This window comes from Onychomys torridus, chromosome 8 (genome assembly GCF_903995425.1).
Source record: "Onychomys torridus chromosome 8, mOncTor1.1, whole genome shotgun sequence".
NCBI lineage: Eukaryota > Metazoa > Chordata > Mammalia > Rodentia > Cricetidae > Onychomys > Onychomys torridus.
Window position 1 is genome coordinate 49555766 of NC_050450.1, and position 17035 is coordinate 49572800.

Genomic DNA, 17035 nt, shown 5'->3' on the forward strand with positions numbered 1-17035 from the left:
GGAGAAAAGTGAGTCATGAAACCGGGCCTCTCTCACTCCTCATCACCGACACAGAAGCCCGGATCTGGGACAGCCACCACATGAAGTTCACCAAGTGAGGCCGTCTCAGATGCTAGTTCTGTGAAGGGCATCTGAGCTCTGCAGCACCGCCTGCTACAGTGGCGTGTGAGCCAGGATGAGAAGCCAAGGTCTGGAAGGGAGCGTGGCAGGCGCTGTGGAGCGTGGCAGGCTCTGTGGAGCGTGGCAGGCTCTGTGGAGCGTGGCAGGCTCTGTGGAGCGTGGCAGGCGCTGCCCACAAACCCAAGCAGCCAAGGATTTTAAAAAAAAAAAATTCTAGCTGACACTGAGAAAGCATCAAGAACTAGAAGAGGGGTTGGGGATTTAGCTCAGTGGTAGAGCACTTGCCTAGCAAGCGCAAGGCCCTGGGTTCAATCCTCAGCTCAAAAAAAAAAAAAAAAAAGAGAGAACTAGAAGAGATTGCTATGAAGAATTATTCCTGGGGAAAAATGCTTTTGAAATTCCATTTTGAATATTTTTCTACTGAAAATCTGAAGTAAAACATCCCTTTGTTTAAAATATCTTAGGGTAAAGGAATTTCAGATTTCTGCCCTGCCTGAGCACAGGGGAATCACTGGGAAGCGCTGTCTTCACAGTAGCAGCAGCAGCTGGCCTAGGGCTTTCAGGCCACTTGGCGAATGTCACATTCACACTGGCTTTCCCTTCTCTGCATTCTTCACCTACAGATAGCTGATTGGTCCAGCGGTTCGAGACTCTTTTTTATCCCAAAGTTGAGGGGAAAAGGAGCCTTGGGAGCTAAGAGAACAAAGCTGGCATTTGCTACAAGCAAACTGCCTCCCCGTGGGATGTATTAAGCCCAGCAAAGACACAACTAGAAAAAGATGAACATTGGAAACTGTTTGGGAGCTCGGGAGAGCTCAGTGGGAAAAGTGCTCACTGTGCCAGCAGGACAGCCTGGGACTGGTTCCCCAGAACCCATGTAAAAGCCAGACATGGGGGTGTATGCCCATAACTCCAGTGCCGGGGAGCGGAGGCAGGCAGATCCTGGGGCTTGCCAGCCAGTCTAACCCAAACAGTGAGCTCCAGATTCAGTGAGAGATCCCATCTCAGAACACACACACACACACACACACACACACACACACACACACACACACACACACACACACACACATCCACATACACACATACACACACACACACACACACACACACACATCCACATACACACATACATACACACACACACACACGTACACATACACACATCCACACACACATACATACACACACACACATCCACATACACACATACATACACACACACACATACACACATCCACACACACACACACACACACACACACACACACATCCACATACACACATACATACACACACATACAGATACACACATACATACACACACACACACACACACACACACACACACACACACACACACACGTCCAGGAACTGAAATTGGTGTACAACTCAAATTTGAACGAGCAGATGAAAGAGCGAGTCATCTTGCCTGTGGATTGAAAAATTCACACAAAGAGAATGAAGAATGAGGGGGAAAATGGGTTGGGGATTTAGCTCAGTGGTAGAGCTCCTGCCTAGCAAGCGTAAGGCCCTGGGTTCAGTCCTCAGCCCTGGAAAAAAAAGCTTCAAAGGTCGGAGCAATTTATAGAATAAGGAATTGCCTCATTCCCTATCATGCCCAAATCATATATAACAGCCAATAAAAAACTTTAAATTAAGGGCTGGAGTAATGACTCAGCAGTTAAGAGCACTGGCTACTACTTACTTCTCTAGAGGATTCAGGTTCAATTCCCAGCACCCACATGGCAGCTCACAACTGTCTAGGACTCCAGTTCCAGGGGATCTGCATATGAGTGCAGGCAAAACACCCATACAAATGAAATAAATATTTTTTTTTTAAATCTTTCAATTATTCTAACGGGTCACATGTGGAATCATGTGGAAGCAATGACCAGTTTGAGGCCTCACATTTGTGGTACTGCTGGTGAGATCTGGGAGCTTCAAGCTGGCCTGGAATTTGATCTGTATAAACTGACTCCTCAGCTCAAAAAAAAATAATTAATTAATTTTAAAAAATAAGATAAATAAAATAAACTGATTCCAAGAAGCCTACTAGGGCAGTCATGCTGGAGTCAGGACTTAAAACAAACCTGAGGCAGGCTGGGAAGACACAGAAAATTATGGGGACATGGGCAAGGGGGAAGCCACTCATCTCAGAGTCTGCTGGAAACTCCCCACCAGCCGAAGCAAGAATCCCTGCACTATACATTTGCTGCAAAGGAGGCAGGAATTGGAAGACTATTCCTTCACATGTACACAGTTTATTTCAAAACAGCAATGAGTCAGGCTCATGACTGAGTCTGACTTTGGGCCAGGCCTGATTCCTTTCCCCAGACGTTTTCTGGGCATCTCCAACAAGGCTCTTGGCTGTACCTGCCTCCCTGCATCCCTGTGGTCCAGATCTTTACAGTGAGGATTGCAGTCCTGGGGCTTCCCTCAGGAGCCACACAGGGACTTCACTTGAGTTCCTTAATGATTCTTTACAGATAACAGCTTCACATTGCCAGACCAATCAGATAACCACAGGCAAAGAATGTAGGGGGCCCTCAAATTCTCCCAGAGACACCCACACCCATGTTCTGGGGTATAACTCTCTTTCTCCTAACCTCGAGCTTAAAATTCATATTAAAATACCTTTATTAGACCCAACTCTACTTCATACTAACCCGTCCCAAAATTGAGGCGGAACACCTCAAGCTCTATGGGAGACCAAACAGAGCTGTGACCCTCCCCCATCCCTCTAACCACCCACAAAACCTCCACACTGATAAATGTCTGTATGCGTCTGTCCTGCAACAGGGAAAGGTTGGAAAATAGAGGTTTATTAGACGTTGATGAGAACTAAAATGCCTCCAAAAAATAAAAGCCACTCAAGGCCTTGCAGCTCACAGCCTCTGGAATTTACCTGGGCAAAACAGTGACATTTCTAACCACAGGACAGTCCTCATACTTAAAACCCTCACTTTTAATATGACGAGAAACTTTGATTCATTTTAGGAACTACGCCTCACAAAGGAAACGAACTAACGGACCAAGAAAAGCAAGCTCTAAGAGACTTCAGCTGGGCCACAGGGGTTAGCTAACAATTATAACTTGTCCCCACTGCGTGGTGTTCAGACTCACCTCAGGAGGGGTTTTAAAGCGCTCTCACTGTTCTCCACTATGTTGGGCAGGTGGCATATCCAAGATGTGTTAGAGGCCAGGCATGGAGGTTCACGACTATAATTTCAGTGTTTGGAAGCCAAAGAAGGAGGATTGTCAAAAGTTCAAGGTAAACCGAGGCTGCACAGTGAGTTCCAGTCCAGCTTGGGCTAAAGGGTGAGATCATTTCTCCATCCCCAATCAATGTCAATGCTAAGAGGCCTAATGCCTGTCAGTAAGGTTCCTGACATGCAGGGGTTCTTAGCACAAGGTGCTGCAAAAGGCTTTCCTCTGCCCCTTGCCAGGGTCCTGGGGCTAGGTGGATTCCATGGAAGCAAAGCTATGGGAGGTAAGAGATTAGCTCTCCTGGTGGTGTATAGGATGCTCAGGTGGCCTGAGGGCACTGTCGTTCAGGAATGAGGCAGGTTGTGTTGGATGCTCCTGTACACACTCATCATCTGCTTAAGTAGAACAGATGAATCAGACTCCACGGGTCCATCCGGTGCTCTTCCTGAGAAGGATGCTCACTCTCCACTGCTTGCCTTGCTAAAGATGAGAGGCACCCCACAGGCAAACATTGCATTCTCCTTTGAGTGCTTGTCTGACAGGCTATGAATGTGGGTTGAGACCATGTTCTGTGCCCAATTTAGCCCAATTCTCTCATATCCTGTTCAGCGCTTTAAAGGACTTCTCTCTTCCCTGCAAAGCCTGACATATAAAATCAGAAGGACCTAGAAATGTCCTCCTTGGGAGCCTACCACCCCACCAACCAATCCAGAGATTTCGTGTGCAGAAAGGTGTTCTGGAGGAAAGCAGGCTGTCCCCACATGGGGAGGGTTCCTGTAAGTGTTCTGATGTGACCATCAAAGGAAAAGAATAATCCAACTGAGTTCATGCCTCCCACACAAGTCAGTTCCTCGGGAGGACCAGAGTGGGGTTCCCACCAGGACTTCAGCTTTGTATTCTCTAGGCTGACAGTGGGCCATTCTAATAAACCCTCTGTTGCTGTCATAGCTAGCCTCAGTGGGTGGCCTGTGTGGTTGCTTTTCCATTACCATGACAACTTGAGATAATCACCTTTAAGACGAAAGCTTCATCGGGGCTCAAGGTTCGGGGCTTCAGTGAGAGCTTGGCCCCACTGCTCTCGAGCCCATGGCGAGGCAGTATGTCATGGCACATGTGCAAATGTCTCACCTCACAGTAGCAGGGAAGCAAAGAGAGAAGTGACTGGGGTCCCAGTATCCCCTTCAATGGCACATCTCAATGACCTAACTTCCTCCCACTGGATCCCATGCCGTAAAGTCCTTCCAATAATACCATAAGACTAGAAACAAGCCTTTAATACGTGGGCCTTTCGGGACATTGGTCCAAACTCTAACCTGTCTGACTTGAATTCATGATTTCAATTACTTTAAGACTCATAATTTAGCTGGGCAGTGGTGGCGGCAGTGGCGGCGGTGGCGGTGGTGGAAGCAGCAGCAGACACCTTTAATCCCAGCACTTGGGAGGCAAAGCCAGGTGGATCTCTGTGAGTTTGAGGCCAGCCTGGTCTACAGAGCAAGATCCAGGACAGGGACCAAAACTACACGGAGAAACCTTGTCTCGAAAAGCCAAAAAGAAAAAAGGAAAAAAAGAAAGAAAAAGACTTACAATTTATTAAAAGTCAGTACATTATTTACGAACATTGCTTTGTATTTCTGTACTGCCAGTGTTGGGCCATAGAAGCATGCACTCATTGACAACTTCCTACAGCATTCCCAGGAGAGATGCAGCATGTAAAGACTTGCTAGGTACAGTCCTTGTTAGGGACGGGGACAGGCAAGCATGGCTTTGGAAACAAAGGGCAAGTTGTACTTAAGTAGTTTATCATACAAATGTGCAAGGCTTTGACACTTGAACAACTCTGTTTAAAGGTTAAATAAACCTCTCACCTAGGACTGTCTTTCTGTGTGTCCCAAGGCCATGCGGTTCCAAGCATTCAATCACTCTGTCAGCAGGGCATTTCAGCGAGGTGCTCTGACAGCTACTTACCAGGTAAACTTATGGGAAACTGTGAAAGTTCCCATAGTGAATGATGCTGCAGAGTCCTCATGCCTCATCCATGAGCATGCCCAGGCCATAGACTGCATCTGCCTGGCCATATTGATGAGTGTGTGATGGGTGACCATCTTTGTCAACTTATCTAGGTTTAGAATCAGCCAGAAGTAAAGCACATCTCTGTAAAGGCCTTTCAGGGAGTATTAAGTGAGGGAGAAAGACCCACTCTAAATGTGGATGGACCATCCCATGGACTAAGGTCCTAGATATAATGAAATGGGGGCAAGGGGAGAGAGGAAGCCAGCAATAGACAGTATCCTCTTTTCTTGCTTGGTTGGCCATGAAGCAAACAGCTGTCATGCGCATTGGGCTCCTGTCACCATGGGCTCTCTGCCCAACACACAGGACCAAGTGACCATGAACCAGGCCCTCTGAAACCATGAGCAAAGCCAATCTTTCTCTCCCAGCTGTCTGTTCATGTACTAGCCACAGAAACAAAAGCACAGCACAGGTAGGGTTTCTTTTTGTCTCTGTAGTGTCATTGCCAGATCACGCAGCATCAGCCCTGTGCATTGAATGAGCATGAGAAGGGAATTGCCTTCCTTCTTTTTCACATTGGTGGAGAGAGTATTCTGGGTTGGCAAGGGACTTCATTTTTTTAAAAAACTACTTCCTCTACCACCCGAGTTCTGGATTCCAAGTATCCATAGGTGGGCAGTTAGCAAATGGTCTGTCACGACAGGAGCCCAGCCGTGTTTCCTTATCGCTCACCAGCCAACCAGCGTTTGTCTTACAGCAACACCCGGTTCCAAAGAGCACGGTCTGTTCCTTGATTAGGAAAGCAGCACCAAGCCACAAATCAGCTCGGAGCCTCATGCACTCAAGGCAGTCAGCATTTTACTCGGGCTCATGGTGTGGCTTCCTGCAAGACAGGGAATGGGGCTCTTGCATGTCGCGAGGGGCTTCAGGATGAGGCTCCCTGTGTCTTGTGGACCCTCCATCTTCAAGACTAGGGAAACTCAGAACTAGGGGCTGCAAGGCATGACAGCAATCTCTAACCCAGAGACCTACGACAAGAGAATCTTGGAGGCCTAGGCTACCGTCTGGTGGATCCCAGAACCAATGCTGAAAGCCCAGTACTAGTTTGGGGTGTCGTTTAAAGGTATCTCAGGGCTCGTCAATGGGATACTTGGTCTTCGTCAGACCTTTAAGAGATGGGGCCTAGGGCAAGTCACTAGGGAGCCAACCCTCAGTGGAAGTTCTTATGAAACCTCTTCTCTCTCTCCCTCTCCCTCCCTTTCTCCCCCTTCCTCTTTCCCCCTCCTCTCTCTCTCTCTGGCTTCCTGTCTTGGCACATGGGGACTCCCTCTCATACACCCTCCTTCCACACTATGCCAAGCATCACAAGATTCTCACCAGACCAAGCTGATACCAGCACACACCCTTGGACCTCCAAAACTGTAAGTTAACTAACACGCTTGGCTTCAGGCATTTTACCATACGAATGAAGAAATGGAATCACACACACTCGGAAGCCACCTAGTTGGGGTCAGAATCGTAAGGCTGCCTGGAGGTCTGGAGAGACTTCTAAGTGCGAAGGCTCTGTACAGCAAGGGGTCTGACACCAGAGGTCTTGGGTTCAAGTCCTGGTTTGTCTGTCACTAGATGTTTCAGCTGATGCCGAGACACACCATTTCTGTGGGCTTCTGGGTTCTCCTCTACACAAATGTGTGTTGTTCCTACTGATGGTTTCCAAGCTTAAGGAGTAGATGTTTGGGAATACTTTGAAAATAGAAAGCACCAGACAAATGCCTTGGAATATTCATTTTCCCACAGAAGCTTCTCTAGCTGAGCTGGCTTCTCCCATCTGTTCAGTGAGTACAAAGAGGTTGACCTTGGAGTTTCCTCCAAGTTCCTGTGGGAGGGGGCTCCTCACCACACAACACCGCCTTCTCAGTCCTCAGAGGCCCTTATGTCCTGAGCCTGCCAACCCCAATCTCTGGAAGGCTTTGTAGCTCATGTGTCAACCAGATGACAGAAGAGGGCTCTATGGCGCTCCCAGAAAACCTTGCTCTGCAGACACCACACACTGTCTAGTCCCTGTCCCCACGCAGGGCCCAGTTTCCAAAAAGGGTCATCCTCACTTGCCCTTACCCCACCCATCCTCCTTCCCAGCTCTGGGATTTTCCTACATTGGGTATTTTATCCTCCAGTCCCAGACCCTGTCCTCTGCCGCCCCTCAAAATTTCCCTGAGCTGGACATGCCTGCCGGCAGAAGCCTCCAGAAAGGAACATCTTGATTTATTTCAGCAAAGCCCTTAACAGCACATCTTCCAATGTCTGTATATTAACGCCAGCCTGGAGGTCAGAGCCCTCCTTCTCCACTAGCCAGCTGGACGGTCTTACTTGAGACTCTGTCTTGGTTTTGCATCTGTGAGATGCAGGGTTTAGACAGAGCAAGCATGTTGCAGTTCTGAGACTGGAGGTGTGACTGCGGGGAGAATCCAGTGTAACCCACTGGCTAGCCCTGCACAATGGATCTCGGCTCCTCCTTTTTCCAGTCTGACCCAGGTCTCCCTATCATGCCTCTTTTGTCTCCTGCTGGAACAGATGTCGGCTCCCTATTGACAGTCAGCAGAGTCAGCTTCTCGAGGGACCAACACGAGGATTGGACCCAAAGTCCTTGCAGACGAGCCTCCAAAGGTGGCTGTGTACTTGGCCCTTGGCCAAAGCCTCCTGCCACCACCAAGCCAGGGCATGATACTCTTCAGATCACTTCCAACTTCTACCACCACCACGCCCTGATAATGGAACCTCTTGTCACCTCCTCCACCTCAAATTCCTCTGGAGGCCAAATTCTCATTTCAGTAACACACTGAGAAGCTGCCATTCACACACACATTTTATTCTTATATAAAATAAAGGGTCATGTGCCCAACATCCTTTACAGTTTAATAGCCCAGAGGTCTCCTTAGAAATTTCCATCCCCTGAGAGAGGCTCCCTGGGAGCTTGTTGTTCAAAGAGCTACATCAAGGAGGTCTTGCAACGTGGCACAGAGGGCCCCCAGCTCGAGGGGGAGGGGCCTTGTTTAAGGACCGAACTCATTTCCTGTGTTTTCCTTTACCAGACGTTGGCAGAACCTGGTCGACTGTCTTAGCACAGACTGCAGTCAGAGGTGTGGTTCTTTGGCATTTAATCCGCCTTGATCCATCCAAATGGGCTTGGCATGGGGCCCAGGCCCAGGAGGACTGCAGGAGACTGGGGTAAGGGGCGGTTCAGGACACACATCTGGACACCCAGCTGAAGAGCAGGGAGGCCGCCCCGCCTGTCCTTCTGGAGCAGTTTTGGGACCAAGTCGCTGCTCCAGGGTTATATCCCTCAGTCTGTCAATACCTATCTCTGTCCGGTGGTCCGTCCTCTTCCTCCCTGTCAGGGCCCCCAGCTCCAAAGTCAGTCAAAACTGGGACCTGTCCCAACTGTAAAAAGGACAGGGCTCTGGATGGAGGGATAATTTTCCAGGCCAGGGCCCTCCAGGGAAATAAACTGGAGTAGGGTGGGACGAGTGGAGCCTTAGTTATGGTGGGAGATCCTGGGCTCCAGTGAGTAGCAATTATCCACAGCCAGAAACAGGCTTCACACCCTATCTACTGCACTCCAAGCACAGCCTGCTGGCCAGAAAGCCTCGCCAGGTTCCTGGACTCAGCTAAACCCCCAGCTCAGCCAGTGAAAGACATGCGGCATTCAACAGGGCCACTACGATGTGGTGGTCCCCTCGGAATCCCTGGCATGTCCACATCCTTCCTCTCGCCCTTCACCTCTTTCACGCTTCAGCATCTCCTAGCCGTTATTCTTCCTGGAGAAGAGGCTCTCGGTCTCCCCCCTGGCCCCTCTCATCTTCCTCTTTCTCCATGCAGCCCACCGTAGCAGCCAGGCCAGCACCCACACCACCCCCAACTACGGCAGCCCCAGTGGCCCCCACCGCCGCCCCAGCTGCCACCATCCCGGCCTCAGCGGCCAATGCTGCTGCTGCCATGCCTGCACCCACCACACCCCCTGCCAGGCCCATGAGCCCAGCGCCTACAGCGCCCCCGACGGCGGCCAGGTGGCCACAGAAGCGCATTGTGTAGGAGTCCATGAAGGCCTTGGCCTCGGCCTGCAGCTCGGCTTCCAGGGCCTCCAAGGTCTGCTCTCTCTCCTTACACAACAAGGCCACACCATGACGGGCCAAGATGGCATCCTTCTGGGTAGAGAGGAGGTTCCGCATAGTGTCAGGCAAGACTCGTAGTGCAGAGAAGATGCGCTTAGTGGCTACATCCTGTGGCAGTGGGAGGGAGAGGAGGTGGTCCACCGGGGTACCCAGGCGTCCTCTCTGGCGCAGCCTCCCCGGCAGACCCTGAGGCTCACCTGCTGTCTCACGTATTCCTCAAACTCTTTCTTGGCAGCTTCCACTTTCCTCAGGTCATGAAGCTGAGCGGCCATCTGTCCATGGGGAAACCCAAGCTGCCTCCCTCTTTCCTCCTCGGCCAGAATACTACCGCTTCCTCATCTCCACTCCCAAAGTATGTAGACCCTTACCCCAGATCTCTCTCCTTGATCCCGGCCTCCCCGAGGGGAGGGGCTCCTTACCTCATCTGGAGAGCTGAAACTGGGCCCCGTCTTCCCCATCCAGCCAGAGAGGTTCTGCAGAGACATCATCACACCCAGGTCAGGGAAAGCGAGCGAGTGCACGCCTGCTGAGGCCAGGGTCCCCAGGAAGTTTTCACACCTTGATCTCCTGCGCCAGCTGCTGCCCTGTGAGCAAGCGTCTGTCCCCCCTGGCCATGGCACGCCCCTCACTCCAGTAGCCCTGGCAGCGGCTCTTGGCGTGCTGGGGTGCTGTGCTCAGCACATCCGAGATGTAGGCCCGGAAGAGGTGGGAGAAGGCATCTTCTGTGTCTGAGAGAGAGAGATTCCTCGGGCTGAGGGGCCTGGGCCTGGGAGAGACTGGGCCAAAGCTGGGAAGCAATGTCAGGGAGGTCTCCACCCCCGGAACACTTACTGCCTCCTGGGCTGGCTTGGCCTTTGTTTACCCACTGCCTCTCAGGAGCAGGCAGGAGGTAACAGCGGGCCCGTTTCCCTAGGAGCAGCTCCTGGACCTTGGGGTATTTGCCGGACAGCTTCTGAAAGATGGATTGTGGAGAGTTCTGAGCCAAGGGAGCAGCCTCTGCCTGTAGACACCCTTCTGGGACGCCACCCAGTCTCCCTCACCTGCTGCCCTGGCATCAGTCTCTTCCCTCTGCACATCTTACCTGGAGTATGTCACCCACGTGCCCTGGCCCTGACTTATTGTGATGGGAAGAGTCACGAACTAAGAGGTCCAGATGCTGGAAGAGAAAGGGGTCCTGACTCCAGAAGCTGGGACTGGCAGTATCTGGACTGACAAGTCCAGAAACAGGGGTCTCACCTGGATTGGCACCATCCCATAGTGCTTGCCCATCACCTCAGCCACGTGAACGAACATCTGGGAAAGGGTACAGAGAGTTTTAGGGTTGGGCTACTCCAAGGGCTACAGTTTGCCTCCTAAGCCTTCTCTCTAGTCACCCTGGACCACTAGGGGAGCCAAGCTTCCTGCTTCCGGCTTGAAGATTCTCTGACCTCTCCCCAAACCAGGCACCTCATGCTCAACTATCTGTCCTGACGCCCACTAAGCCAGTTCAAGCATCATAAAATCCTAAGCCTGGATGGGAAGGCGTGCGTTCCCTTTGACCGCCTTGTGGTCAGTGTGACGGCCTCAACACCAGAGACTGCCTCACCTCTAGATAGCCCAGGTCTGTGTCCTTCAGCTCTTGGGAGGTGTTCAGAATCTGGAATGGAGGAAAACAGGAACATGTACGAAGATGTTCAGAAGTAGGAAGAGTTCTGGGAGGGGCTCCTGAGCAGCCTTTATCCCAGAACACAGGCCCAGTCAGGCCTGAGCCTTTCAGCCTAGGTGCGGCAGATGCCATCCTCTGGCAGACCTGGAGAGTTTTGTGGTCCTGTGGGCCTCCAGCTGTCCCTGAGGCCTATTGTCCCGCCTTTAGAGCAACCCATCTGCTCACCTTCCCTAGGAACATCTTCCTCTTTCCAGAAGCACCTTCCAGAACCTGCATGAACCCCAGACACTCAAATCTGCAAAGTTCTCATTTCTGAGGAAGCTAAGCTAGGGAATGGTGTGCAGGGGTGTGTGTGTGCCACCCTGGGGAATGGTGTGCAGGGGTGTGTGTGTGCCACCCTGGGGAATGGTGTGCAGGTGTGTGTGTGTGTGTGTGTGTGTGTGCCACCCTGGGGAATGGTGTGCAGGTGTGTGTGTGTGTGCCACCCTGGGGAATGGTGTGCAGGGGTGTGTGTGTGTGTGTGCCACCCTGGGGAATGGTGTGCAGGTGTGTGGGTGTGTGCCACCCTGGGGAATGGTGTGCAGGTGTGTGTGTGTGTGTGCCACCCTGGGGAATGGTGTGCAGGTGTGTGTGTGTGTGTGCCACCCTGGGGAATGGTGTGCAGTGGTGTGTGTGTGCCACCCTGGGGAATGGTGTGCAGGTGTGTGTGTGTGTGTGTGTGTGTGCCACCCTGGGGAATGGTGTGCAGGTGTGTGTGTGTGTGTGTGTGTGCCACCCTGGGGAATGGTGTGCAGGTGTGTGGGTGTGTGCCACCCTGGGGAATGGTGTGCAGGTGTGTGTGTGTGTGTGCCACCCTGGGGAATGGTGTGCAGGTGTGGGGGTGTGTGCCACCCTGGGGAATGGTGTGCAGGTGTGTGTGTGTGTGTGCCACCCTGGGGAATGGTGTGCAGGGGTGTGTGTGTGCCACCCTGGGGAATGGTGTACAGGGGTGTGTGTGTGTGCCACCCTGGGGAATGGTGTACAGGGGTGTGTGTGTGTGCCACCCTGGGGAATGGTGTACAGGGGTGGGTGTGTGTGCCACCCTGGGGAATGGTGTGCAGGGGTGTGTGGGTGCCACCCTGGGGAATGGTGTACAGGGGTGTGTGGGTGCCACCCTGGGGAATGGTGACAGGGGTGTGTGTGTGCCACCCTGGGGAATGGTGTACAGGGGTAGTGTGTGTGCCACCCTGGGGAATGGTGTACAGGGGTGGTGTGTGTGCCACCCTGGGGAATGGTGTGCAGGGTGGCCAACTCGCCCAGCACCTCTCTCACCTGGTAGGAGCTGAGCATCATGGTAAGAGCACAGAGTTTGACCCTTGTTTCCCTGCTCAGTTCTGGGCTCATGACATCTCCTGTGTCCACTAAGAACACAGCCACCTAGTGAGGACACAAATCAAGGGGTTAGGCCTCCCTGCCCTGCCCTGCCCAGCTCCTATCTTCATCCTTACCTCGGAGATGTTCTCCTCACTCCTCTCTTCCCTCTCTCCCCTCCATCCCTCCACCCTGTATCGTCCAGTTAGTTTCCTTCCTTGATCCATGCTGACTTCCATCTGCTCTTCCCCCTTACCTTCTTCCCTTCTTTTCCCAGCAGAAAGGGGTGACTCCACATCCAGATGCCCCGGGTAAGGCCATTGGTACCCCATCTGATCCCAGGCAAGGACCCCTCTGTTCTGGGCATGCCACTGTCACCTGATTCCTGAAGATGGAGAAGGTCTCAGGCGGTCCATTCTGCATCCCCAGAGATGCTTCCCTCCCAGAGCCAACCTGGGGCTCTCCCTTTGCCTCCCTGCAACCTCCTGCCAGCCCTGCCTGCCCTCACCAGGCCTGGTAAGCCTCGGAGCAAGTGGTCCAGAAGGAAGGACTTTCCTGAGTGCTGCTCTCCCAGGACAGCCAGTAAACAGACAGGTGTGTCCCTGGCCAAGGGGTGCTTCAGACAGCGGTTTATGGCCCCCATCCTGAGGATGAGGCCTCCAGAGGCATTGATACGCACCAACAGCAGCCGCTCTGCCCTCACAGCACAAGTCTCCTGGGTGGGACAGAGAAGGGCACCCTGAGCATCCCAAATGAGACCGACTCCGAGTTGGAAGTGTGTCCAGACTGGAACCCTGTGCCCCTTCCTAACAGTTTAGAATAGGGATCAAAGCTAATCCCCCATCTTGGATCTAATCAGAGATCTCTGGGTGCAGAGATAATGTCCCTCACCTGCAGTGCAGGGGGCAGCGGCCGCTGTGGCAGGAGCTTCATCCTCTCCCCTAGGCTACGGAGGCCCTTCTTTTGCTTGCAGATTTTCCGGCACTCAGGGCAGCATGGTGGCTCACATCCTGGGATTCGATGTGTGCTGAAGCACCGAATGCAGAAGTCATGTCCACAGTCCAGGGAGATGGGCTCTCGAAGCCTTTCCAGACAGATGGAGCAGGTAGGCGGCTCCCGGGGTGGGGAGGGACCTTGTCCCAGGCCCAGCTCCAGCTTGGGGAATGATGCATGGGACCTGGAAGACAGGGCATCATCTGAAAGTCGGATGCCTGTTGGGTGCAGGCTTTGGAGGGCTGACAGCTTAGGAATGAAGGCTCCTCTATGCCACCTCAGCTTCCTAGGGCCACCTGGAGGATGAGCTCCACCCATTCCTCACCTCCTTGTACCCCAGGTCCTGGCCATCCTAAATGAGAGCAACCCTCATGGAATCCTGGCTCTGCACATGCCAGCCATGCAACCATGGGTGAGACTGGCAGTGCCCTGGCTGGGGCTGGGGACAGTCATTAGCGATGACTACCTCATCTACGAGGTGTCCGGGGCCAATACTCAGGAAACCCATAGAGCACCAGCCTTTTTGCAGCGGAGCTTCCTCAAGGGGGGACAAACTACAATCTCAGCCGCGGAGATAGTCAGGAGAAGGCGGTAGCGTCCTGGCACCCAGGCAGCCATTAGGCAACTGAACAGATGGTCAGGTTCTCGGAGGATTCCTTGCACTCTCCGAGCTGAGCATCTGTAGCACCCACCTGCTTGTCCTGGTCCCTCCCTGCACAGCCTGGCCCATCGGGCCTTGTGCTTCCTCCCGGGGAAGAGCCCTGCAGAGCGCTCAGCAACCAGTCTGCTGGACTGCAGAGATCCGTGCTCCTGGACCAGCTCTGCCAGCTGACCTGTCAGGCCCACTGCACCAATCCCAGCCCAGAAGGCCCCATGGCTCACCAACTGTTGCTGCTGTTTCCCATGAAGCTTCGTTTGCTCTCCTATGAGGGGGGAGGGACAGATTTAGAACAGAATCCAGACCCTATCTTCCTGCCGGGTTTCCAGGGTCCTTCCCCCGCCGCCGCCACCACTCTCCCCGCTCCCAGGTGGCTTCTTCCCACCCCCAACTCTCCTTCCCAGATTTTAGGGCTTGAAGACTTGCCCGTTTGCCAAGCCGATGACAAAAAGCAGTGACTGACAGAGTGGGCCTCGGCATGGGAGGCTGGAATGGCAGAGGGTCCGATGCTCAGAGAGGAAGCCCACCGAGACCGTTTGCAGTAGGACTTCCTTTCATCCAGAGGGCTAGCGGAGCAGGTGGAGATGGAGCAGGGGGTTGGACTCCTCAGAGGCTCTGCCTAGCTGTCAGCGCTGGAGAATAAATGAGCTGGTCAGAAAAAAAAAAAAAAAAGAGGCTGTAAAGGAGGGTGGATTCACCCCAAGGGGAGGAGACAGGGCTGCGGGTACCAGGGCTTCGGAGGAGGGATGAACCACCCAGCCCAGCTCAGAATCCCTGGCAGAGGCTGGGATGCAGGCAAGCCGAGGCGGTGAGTCTCCATGGAGACGAAAGGGAAAGATAAGGACAGGGAGGAGGAGGGGGACGGAGAGCGTGAAGCCCCAGCCCCGGGGATGCACCTGGCACAGCAGGAAGAGGATCCTGATGGAGCCCAGGACAGCACTGACCCCATAAGAGTTGATGTCTTCAGAGCCCCGGGCAGGGTGGGCAGAGAGGAGGGGTGTAGGAAACAGGAGAGTGGGCAACTGGAACAGATCAGGGAAGCTATTGGTCCATTCGATCCCATTACCTACTTTGACGGAGCATCCTCTATGTGCAGAGCAGTAGGATGCCACTGTGTTCCATGTGATCCTGTGCATCTTGCTACCCTCTCCCAGGGTATGTCCCTGGTGCCTGCTAGCCTCCCATCTTCCTCATCATCTGGGGCTCTGCAAGTCCCCTGGTGGGTGGGGAATGATTTTTTTTTTCCCCTCCCAGGGACTTTTTCTCTGTTACAAACTTGTGAAGAGCCATCTCAAGACCTTTAAAAAAAAATTGTATTTAGTTTTTGACAATTGGATGCATGTATACAATGTTTCTTAATAAAATTCACTACACACACACACACACACACACACACACACACACACACACACACATCTCTTCCCTGGACCCCTTCCGAACAAGTTCCCTTTTCACTTTCATGTCCTCTTTATTATTATTGTTGTTGTTGTTGTTGTTGTTGTTGTTAATACCTCACTGAGTCCAATTAAATGTTCATCCTACATGCACATAGGTGTGGGACAGTCCACGGCGCATGGGCAGCCTATCAGAGGCCACACCCCAGACGAAAAGGAACTGGCCCCCACCAGCAGCTGTCAGTTGCCAAGAGCTCCTCAGATGGGGTGGAGCTTCAAGAGTCTCTTCCCAGGCTATGCAGGAATGCGGCCTGGCCTGATCTTGTGCAAATCTTCTGCATGTCACCACTGCTGCTGTGTGTTCATGAGTGCACTGGTCATGGCGTGTCCAGACGACAGCACTTCACAGCACTCCTCCCCACCCGACAGCTCGAACATCTTTCCAGCCCTCTCTTCTTTGGTATCTCTGAGCCTTAGGGTGGAGGGGAGGACGGGGGTTGATACAGATGTCCTGTTTGAGACTGAGCGCTCAGCAGTCGCTCACTCTCTGCTGTTGGTCTCCGCATTCACTGCAGTCCACCACAAAGAGAAGCTCCTCCGACTGAGGTTGGAGCAGCGCTGACCGATGTGTACAAACATACATACTTAGAAAGCAGTTTGACAATATTTCCATTTCGCAAACGGCAGTGGGCAGTTCCTTTTTACTAAGGGCCTATGGCCTCCCTAGTGTTGGGCTTTGAACAGGATTCCAGTGTCAGGCCTCAAGTCCAATAAGAAAGTAGCTGGTTACCCCATAACATGCATGTCACTACTGCATCTGTGGGCACATCTTGTCTGTCAGGTCAGTATTGCGGGGTCCAGCGATAGGTAAAACCACCTGTATCCTTTTCTCCCCAGTGTGACACCTTCCTAGAAAGGCAGCCTGCAGGGAGTTAGACCCAGGCAGTTCTGGGTTGACTCCTCTATATCCTGCAATCAAATGTGTGTTGTGCAATCTTCAGCAATAGAGTCCACCATTTAGTTATGGTGTGCAACCAAGAGAACTAGCAATGGTCTGTGTTGTTGGGGGAGGGGCGTTCTGAGGCCTCCTTGTCCATAACACATACCTTGCCCTGAGGTTTTTGGTTAAAAGCACGTGTCTTCTTGGAGTAACAGTATCCCCATGTGGAGTAACTCCATTTAAATGCTCCCCCTTTTTTTAGATTACAAAGTAGTGAGCTTCCATAAGGATTTTTCATACATCCTTAGTCTTGGTTAACCTGCCCCCACCCTTCATAATATCCATTTCCCCCAACCCCTTTTAAACCTTTAGCCCCCTGTGCTCTCCCCTCTTCTTTAATATCATGTGTTTTACTATCCTCCCATTAAAGCCACTGTCCTTGCCATCTCCTGTGCCCTTTCTGGCCTTTACAGACACTTGAATTGAAACACACCAGATGAAATTTCAAAGCTAGGATCCACAGATAGAAGAAAGCACAGAGTGATG

General features: G+C 52.4%; 1 protein-coding gene across 4 annotated transcripts; it reads right to left on the reverse strand.

Moving 5' to 3' along the window:
- Positions 1–8185: 8185 nt before the first annotated feature.
- Rnf112 (ring finger protein 112) lies at positions 8186–15330 on the reverse strand. 4 transcript variants are annotated; one of them, XM_036197524.1, is made up of 16 exons: positions 15052–15142; positions 14582–14803; positions 14380–14420; positions 14190–14258; positions 13396–13681; positions 13013–13219; positions 12761–12889; positions 12466–12570; positions 11095–11145; positions 10746–10802; positions 10591–10665; positions 10341–10461; positions 10068–10237; positions 9929–9982; positions 9707–9781; positions 8186–9617 (listed from the first exon to the last, which is right to left on the reverse strand). In XM_036197524.1, the coding sequence occupies exons 2-16, from the start codon at positions 14633–14635 to the stop codon at positions 9147–9149; spliced, it is 1965 nt and encodes a 654-aa protein (XP_036053417.1). In that variant the 5' UTR covers positions 14636–14803; positions 15052–15142; the 3' UTR covers positions 8186–9146. The 4 variants fall into 4 exon arrangements, with proteins under 4 accessions (XP_036053417.1, XP_036053415.1, XP_036053414.1 ...); XM_036197522.1 differs by lacking the exons at positions 14190–14258; positions 15052–15142 and adding an exon at positions 15226–15330; XM_036197521.1 differs by lacking the exon at positions 14190–14258 and having other exon boundaries at positions 15052–15141.
- Between the last annotated feature and the right edge of the window lie 1705 nt (positions 15331–17035).